This window comes from Etheostoma cragini, chromosome 12 (genome assembly GCF_013103735.1).
Source record: "Etheostoma cragini isolate CJK2018 chromosome 12, CSU_Ecrag_1.0, whole genome shotgun sequence".
NCBI lineage: Eukaryota > Metazoa > Chordata > Actinopteri > Perciformes > Percidae > Etheostoma > Etheostoma cragini.
In genome coordinates this window covers 882,834-891,748 of record NC_048418.1, presented here as the reverse complement: position 1 = coordinate 891,748, position 8,915 = coordinate 882,834, and the positions used below count along the sequence as shown (strand labels likewise).

Genomic DNA, 8,915 nt, shown 5'->3' with positions numbered 1-8,915 from the left:
CCCCCCCAATGCTGTTTCATTGGTCCCGTCCAGGAAGGACAGATGAAACATTACGCATGTCCCACTTTTTGCTGTAATAACTCCTGAATGGTTTTGTCCAAAGCTGAAAATGCAGCTGCATTCGACAGATGACGTTGCTCGTTACAAAATATCAGCTTTCAGTGTGATACGCATGTATTAGTTTTAACTTTGCACTTGGAGCAATAGGGAACACACAGTGGAGCTGCGACGCAGGTTGAATTCTGTGCATTTTTATTTTTGTTTTTCATCTTTTGCAGATTTGGACCTGAGTGAACTTCCAGATCAGAAGACATAGACCTACACCCTTACTACACTGACTTTGAGCCTTACAGATTTTCTGATTATTAGAACTAGTTACTTCCTCCTCAGAGGGTTGGTCTTGGTCATCCTGAGTGTAAATTTAGCACCTTAAAATGTTGACACTTTTTTCAAAAAGCCCCAAACGGCTTGCTGATGCTTATAAAGAAAAGAGCACATTGCTAAAACCCAAGACAGGGCCCCTCCCTGTTTATGTAGTTCCCCTGAAAGAAGAACAAATCCATGTCAATGGGTGCAAGCGATTCAGTTTTGGTAAAGAGTCAAAACTTAAACCTAATCGCACCATAATGGTTCTCGGAGCAACTGGGGCCGGGAAGTCAACTCTCATCAACGGGATGATCAATTACATTCTAGGTGTCAAATGGGAGGATTCCTATCGGTTTAAGCTTGTTGATGAGGGTCAGTTGAAATCCCAATCTGAAAGTCAGACTTCTGAAGTCACTGTGTACAAACTCAACTATCAGGAAGGCTTTGAAATAAATTGCTCACTGACCATTGTTGACACTCCAGGCTTTGGAGATACAAGAGGCATAGAAAGAGACCAGATGATCACAGAACAGCTTCGCAATCTCTTCTCTGCTGATTTTGGTGTCAGTGAAATTGACGCTGTATGTTTTGTAGCTCAGGCTGCTTTAGCACGACTCACACCATCACAGAAATACGTGTTTGATTCTGTGCTCTCGATCTTTGGCAAAGATGTGGCAGAAAACATCCGAGTTCTGGTGACATTTGCTGACGGCCAGCAACCACCAGTTCTAGAGGCCATCAATGCTTCAGGTGTCCCATGTCCTAAAACAAGAAACGGGCTGCCGGTTCACTTCAAATTCAATAACTCAGCGTTGTTTGCAGACAACAAATCATCTGTAGCAGGGAGTATGAGTGAGGATGAAGAAGAGGAAGGAGGCTTTGATCAGATGTTTTGGAACATGGGAACAAAAAGCATGAAAAGGTTCTTTGTTGCTTTAAATATCATAGAAACCAAAAGCTTAAAAATGACAAAAGAGGTCCTCAGAGAAAGAAAGCAGCTTGAGAATTCAGTTGAGAATGTGCAGAAGCAGGTTAAGGTTGGGTTAGCCAAGCTTGAGGAGATAAAAGAGACAACTGGAAAACTAAAAGAGCACGAGGGAGAGATCAGCAGAAATGAGAACTTTGAGTTTTATGTCAACATCAAAAAGCCGATTCAAATAAATATTTCCGGATCTGGAAATTACATCACCAACTGTCAGCAGTGCCAAGTCACCTGTCACTATCCCTGTGGAATACCAAATGATGCAGATAAAGCAAGCTGTTGTGCAATGGGATCAAATGGATACTGTACTGAGTGTCCAAATAAATGTCATTGGAATGTCCATTACAATCAGAAGTACAGATGGGACTATCAGGATGTTAAAGAGAAACGAACAGTGCAGGAGCTGAAAGAAAAGTACCAGAATGCCACAAAGGCTAAAATAAGTGTTAAGGAATTGGTTGATAAGCTGAAGGAGGACTATGATCACGTGCAGGCTAAGGTGGTGGAACTGATGGAGAAGTCTTCTCGGTGCTTAAACAGACTTAAAGAGATAGCACTGAAGCCAGATCCTCTCTCCACCACAGACTACATTGACATGCTTATTGAGGGAGAGAAAGCGGAGGCCAAGCCGGGCTGGAAGCAACGTATTGAGTCCTTGATAAACATGAGAGATAAAGCAGAGTTATTGGCTAAAGCAGCCAGAGGAGAGAGACTCCTCAGTCGTCAGGAATCTCAAATCTAGGGCAAAATCAGGCAATGTGCCGACCGAGACCTGAACCGAGACCTCGACACATCCCATCAAAACAAAGACCAGACCCATTCTGACGTGTATATAAAAATAGACAAGACAGGATTGTGAGTGATACTGATCAAAAGCCCAGGCGGGACCAACACTTTCTAATGGCTACATTCAAGAAATACCATGATACGACAATATAATTTAAAAACAATTACCCGGGCTCGTGGGACCTTGAGTTTTTTTGTGTTCACAAAGTAATTGTTTAACATTTTTTAACTCACAAAAAGGTTTAATTTCTACTGTGTTTAAAATTGCAGTCCAAGTGAAGCAGCATAGTTTGAAGGCTAAAAGTGACAAGAGTTCCTGAAAATGTCAATACTGTATATGACGAGTTTGCAATGATAACGTGGGGTTAAATAACGTAAAAAAGCTTATACTGTAACACGACACTCCAAACTGTGCGCTGTGCTATCTGTATACTTTCCATTTGGGATCATGTTGCCTGAGCTCTAATCAGACAGCTACTGAAAGACATGCAGGGGTTATTTTAATGTTAATTTTTTGTGTGTTGTAAAATGTGATCTTGTTCAGCCAGAAATTAAGCCAAATACTCTTCCAAAGTACACTGACATACTTATTGAATGAGTGAAATCTGAGTTTAGTCACAAGACTAAAAGCAGAACATGTCTCTTGTTACTAAGCCTGAGATAAAAATTACTTTAACTAAGAAAATCTAAAGCACGAATTTGTCTAAGATAAAATCTGGCGTTTCTTTTGTAAAAACGTATTCCTGCAAATGTATTCATGCCGTATCTGCATGTGCTGTTTCCCAAAAACGACCACATAGATGAACGTGTGCCAATACACCTTTTAGTGTGACCACAACCTGAACACTGAAAATGTGATGTTCATTTTTTATATTTTATTATCATTTATATAATTTCTTAAATGTTTACATATGTCTCCACTGCAATTAGTTTACAGTATCCAACACTGTTTTAAAAAAGGATATTAACTTCTTGTTGAGTTACAAAGATTTGTTGTATGCTGTTCCGTTTCTTTGAAATTTGAAAAATAGTTTTTGTTTTTCTACAAACGAGTATGGAATTGCATTTTATTGTCCTACAGTAATAAACTGGCTCCTACTGAATAATGGAGACACTGTTGAATGACAAACAAAATGTGTGTTGTATAAAAGGGGCTTTTAGTGTTTCTGCGATCTCCTGATGTGTCAATGCTTCTAGGACCGACCAAATCAACCTTTCCACAGTTTTCAAATCATTGATCTTCATTTCCTCAAATAGTCCAACATCTTTTGGGCTAAACTGCTAGTCCGAGCAATAAGTTTCAACTTCCTAAAATAAAATATCACAGATTGGAACAATTCTGATATTTACAGCCAAATCAATATGAGTGTGCTTTACACCCAGTGTGTTGTTTGTAACTATCCATGAATGTTACTACATTTTTGTTTTTGAATATTAAAATTAAGCAAATCTTCACACTCCCCATGACGGACTAAATACTGTACCAACACAAACACTTACCCTTGACTCATAACAATGAAAAAGACATCCTCTGGTAGCAGGGCTGTAGTCAAGACCACCTTAGTGGAGTCCAAGTCAAGACCGAGTCCAAAGAGGTTCGAGTCCAAGACAAGACCGAGTCCAGGACAGAATAAAGGTCTTATGGATGACAGTGTCAAGACAATCATTGTGGGTTTCACTTTCCCTCCATTATCAACATAATAAAGACAACTGGACTCGGTTGAGACCAAAAGCCATGTCTGGCAAGACCAGTGGCCGAGGCAAGTCCGAGTCCAAATACTAGCAAGTCCAAGAAAAGTCAGAGACCATAGAAAAATGGTCTTGAGTCCAAGACCGGACTCGAGTACTACAGCCCTGTCTGGTAGCCTTGACCTGCTGCTGACATCTTTCAAAATCAGTTTATCAAGGAAACTGGAAGGAAATATGCAATTATTTCAAATAGATTCCTAACCACGTACTTAAAGTCATGTGTTTGTCAAAGCTGAGCGCGTCAAAGAGGCACACCTGACCTCACCTTTGATATATCTAAAAAAACAACGTATTTCATTATTAACTCAATGAAGCCAAGTCAAAGTATACGTCTATAAGACGCATTCACTGTGAACTTTGCTTCCAACTCAAGCACAGGCTACCTGCTAAATACAACTATACTTGGTTTAACTTAAATGATTGCACATGATGGCTTTGTGCTAATTTACTACTTATTTTTAACTTTTTAGTATTTTACATGAGATGGTTTTCAGTATTAGTTTTTGGAAATGAATTACTCTGTCTTAGACATTTGCTGAATTAAGCGCATGTTATCAATTTGTTATCTTTGTTATTGTTAATTTGTTATTAAAAGATACATTTGCTTTCAATATTACGGAGAGAGGTTTCTGGGAAGTGGTTTTATTTGCTGTAAGTGTGTGTGTGTGTGTGTGTGTGTGTGTGTGTGTGTGGGGGGGGGGGCTCTCTTAACTCTCATCAGTCTCACTTGGGAGACCAGGGCGACACCTAGTGGTAACATTTGATAAAACTTATCAAAACTGGTTTGAATTTTTTTACACCAGGCCAAGTCTAGTCCGTGTTTATGGAGAGGTGATAAAAAAAGAATCTAGCGTTTTAATTAAATCCCGTTAAATATTAAGCCTTTTGATTTTGAACGTGTTGTACTTACCATGGCAACACATTTGGAAACATCACTGGCTTCGTGGTGGTGTGAAGTGCAGAGTCTCATCTTCATGACGTAGTTTTCAATCTGACGGTGTCAATAAAGAACTAGAGAAAACGCTTTGGAACCAGATTCCAGATTTGCAGACTTCCACTGACTGATTTGTTGTGTTGATCAAAAGAGAAAATGGTTACAGCAACATGGTTTTTAATGAATATAGAAACATTTGCTGCCTAATATCCTTCTATTTTGTATGAATGTTACTTGTGATTAAAGCAAAAGATACTCAAAATGAAACTTTTAATGATTTCCAGGGTGATCCAAAACTTACCAGAGTTGTTGCGTTTAAACAGCTGCAGGAAAAGATAAGTTAGTTTTCAGTATAAGGTATGCACACAACATACACACCATGTCTCCAAACTACACATAAGTAATAACACATTTATAATTAGCTACAGTGTAATTGCTGAGAGTAAAACTCCACCGTAGACTAATCTGCTGATTTGTGTGATGCACTCTTTGTACAATGTCCTTTGCTGGGGTGGAAATATGAACAGTTTCACAGACAGGAAGCAAAGAATCACTAACAGTGTAGATTGCTAAAGGCAAATCTTGAATAATTAAAAGTTCAGCTATTTTAGGACATCTAGCTGGCATTACCGGCAAATCTAACATATCCAGTACAGGCCAAAGGTTTGAACACACCTTCTCATTCAATGCGTTTTCTTAATTTTCATGTACCAGTCAAAAGTTTGGACACGGTTTTCTAATTCACTTGAATGGGAGATTGTATTACATCGTACTATACAGTGGTCCTACAGCCATTATATTACAGTAAGTACTAAATATATTGTTGTGATAAAATACTTACTGATTGGCTACTTACCGCTAAAAGATGTAGATTCAAGTTTTTAAAAAATTTCACAAATAGGGAGTACCATTGTGCGTTTAACCCTTGTGTTGTCTTCCTGTCAACTATGAAACGGAGAAGCTTCCATTGAAAATGAATCCGGTAACTTTAGATACTCAAGTCGGCGGCGGCGTGGACGTCCGGTTAGAAAAGTTTCACATATACACAAGAGTAAGTTTTAACCCTTGTGTTGTCTTCCCATCAACCATTATCTTTTGCTTTTTCCAATGTTTTGTTTTCTACAGCTTTTTTTTTAATTCAGAGCCTTATTTTTATTTTACATTACATTAAATTATACATCATATTTTACATTATCCAAAAACAATTTCTCGTTTTTTTTCAGCACTTTTTGTCTCTTTTTTTGCACTTTCTTCCTAGGTTTTGGTCACTTTTTAAATGCCATAAAATTCAATAAAACAAACAAAATTTGGTGAAAGTAATCATTAGTTTTACCTGAAGAACATTGTATGGCATCCATTTTATTTTTAGGCAATTTGGTTGAAAGAAAGCCAAGTTCCTGATCAAATTGGACCTGAGGACCAAACAAGGGTTAAGGAATGAAATGCAACAATACAAAATATTTAGCACTCTTCAACCCCCAAAGCCTCAAAGACTCTTAATATATATATTTCTTTCTTAAATGAATCAAAATAACTGTACAGAGATGTGCTGTTTTGTTTTAATGTCTGCATTTTAGAACAAAAAGTTTAACTTCATAGCCCACATCTTTTTATCATCTTAGCAAAATTTCACCTACACAAAAGTAAGTTATGAAACAGTAAACCTCCATAGGGTTTTAAGCAATGAAATGCAACAATACAAAATATTTAGCACTCTTCAACCTCCCGTTTTAAAGTGTTTTATATCTGAAATATTAGATTTTTTTTCAACCAAAATGTCCAAAATTAACATGGATGATTACATCCAACATTCAGGTAAATTAATGATCACTTTCATTTAATTTCTTTGGGTGTTTTATTTAAGCTTATAGCATTTGAATTCTTTATTTGTAATGGTTTTCAAACAGTATGGGGACTAAACTTTGACATCTACCCATCTGAGATCCACTCAACATACTCTGATCTTAACTATTAGTCAAAACAATTCATGATTCCTGCGTTTTTAACTAAAAACGTATGAATAATTTGATTTACATGAGATTTGTTGACTATGAATTCCAAGAACAAGTGTAAAACCTGTTATTAAACCAGCTCAGTTATTTAAAAAAAGCTCCAAAAGCTGGAAAAAGTGAGAAATAAATCAGAAAAAAACGAGAAAAACGTCAGAAAATCCCCAAAAAAATATCTATGTTCAATTGTGACCTGGAAGGAAAAGTTCATGTTTAACGGGAAGACAACACAACGGTTAATATATGTAACATTACATTTCTTACTGCTTGAACTGCTGAAGTATTTCACTACTTTTCATACTTATCATAATTTATTAACAATTTAATCTGTGTTATTAACGTATTTTTTTGTATTTGTCACTGTAGTATTTCTACTTCTAGCTGTTTTAGTGAAATATCTGAGAAACGTTACTTCTTCTACCACAGTGCTAACTAGCTAACTTTAACCCTCCTGTTGTCCTGGGTCAAATTTAACCCTTTAAAAAATATCTATATCTGAAATATGAGTTTCTTTTTAACCAAATTACCACAAAAAAAATGGATTGGATTCCTTACAACGCTCTTTGCAAATACAATTAATCACTTTCATTCCTCTGATCTTAACTATTAGTCAAAAATAATTCATAATTTCTGCTTTTTTAACTCTAATATTAGGTATAATTCTATATAAATGCAGGTTATTGAGCATGAATTCCAAAAAGTAGTAAGCTAGTAAAAAACTAGTAAGGCGGTGTAAGTAAAAACTGAAAAATGGCATGTCATAATTTGTCCCTTTTTGACCCGGGAGAACAACACAAGGGTTACATTGGATACAGTTTAGGTTACCATGACAGCGCCAACTTGCTAAAGACGTTAGCTATCTAGCTAGCAAAAGCTATGCTAACTAACGTTACTCTGCGGTTAACTTATAAACAAACTTACCTGTTCTGTTTAGTTCCATCCATGAGAAAATTGGGTAAAATGTTGTGGAGAAGACACCGAAAGCACCAGAATTTATATAAGGGAGCAAATAATTTTTTAGTTTTTTTGTTTGCTAGCTAGCTAGCTAGCTAGCTAGCTTGTTTAGCATTGGGTTACGACATACCTCCAGTTACCCCGAAACTTTTCATCAGAGTCCGTAGGTTTCCCCCCATGGAACATTTCATCCATCTACCCTTCTCCAGCCCTTCATTTCCCCCTGGGGACTTTCCATCCATCGACAGTTGAAGCTGTTGAGAAAGCCAGGGCGCGTTCACAGCCGCCATCTCCATTGTTTAGCAACGTTAAAGGCGGCAATGAGACCAACTGCCGAGCGCGTGAACGCGAACGACAGTTTACCGTTGGTTTACCGCTGCGGTAAATGGAGCCGCCATCTTGTATGGAAAGCCCAAAGTGCCATTAATACATTTTAACGTGTTTAACATCAGAAAGCCACTTTTATCTCTAGTTTATTCATCATTTTTACGCAGCGTTTTCAGGACATCTCAAACGAAATAATTCTTAGTTTTTTCTGGATGAATAGAAAGCCCCCCAAAAAATGAAGAAAGACCAATATTTCTAATAAAAATAATTATAATAATTATAATAATGATTTTCCTCAATTGATATACTTACCAGGAAAACCAACATTATAAACATTTCATGAAGCAAAAAATATAATACTGTTTGTAATTATTTACCGTAGGCTTTCTTTTTCCCAAAATGTGAATTATTTTTACCAAGTGAAAATTTTACATCTGAAAAGTAAAACTACGGGTCATTCGTAGTTTATCTGGGTGTGTAGAAAGCCCAAAAAAATGACCCATATTTCTGATGTGTATTAATAACAATAATAATAATAATAATAATGATGATTTCCCTCATTTGATATACTTACCAGGAAAAAACATTATACACATTTCATGAAGCCCAAATATAATACTGTTTATTATTATAATATAATACAAAATGTTAAAAGTAAGAAATTTTTCCTCTTCATTTTCAAGAAACTCTTTTCAGTTTAAATCCAAAGGAAACATCAACGTAGTACATTTACTGACTATCCTACATACTGACTATCCTACATACTGACTATCCTACATACTGACTATCCTACATACTGACTATACTA

The 8,915-nt window shown here is 36.6% G+C and overlaps 1 protein-coding gene across 2 annotated transcripts in view; it reads left to right on the top strand.

The window, feature by feature from the left end:
• The first annotated feature begins 245 nt into the window (after window positions 1-245).
• si:ch73-170d6.2 overlaps window positions 246-8,915 on the top strand; it is an 18,376-nt gene continuing 9,706 nt past the window's right edge. Inside the window, exons 1-2 of one of the 2 annotated variants that reach the window (XM_034888545.1) lie at window positions 246-2,096; window positions 2,515-2,525. In XM_034888545.1, the coding sequence (XP_034744436.1) occupies window positions 435-2,090 (1,656 nt within the window). In that variant the 5' untranslated portion in view covers window positions 246-434 and the 3' untranslated portion in view covers window positions 2,091-2,096; window positions 2,515-2,525. Of the gene's footprint in view, window positions 2,097-2,514; window positions 2,916-8,915 lie in introns of those variants that run through there. The other variant, XM_034888544.1, reaches the window with a different exon arrangement.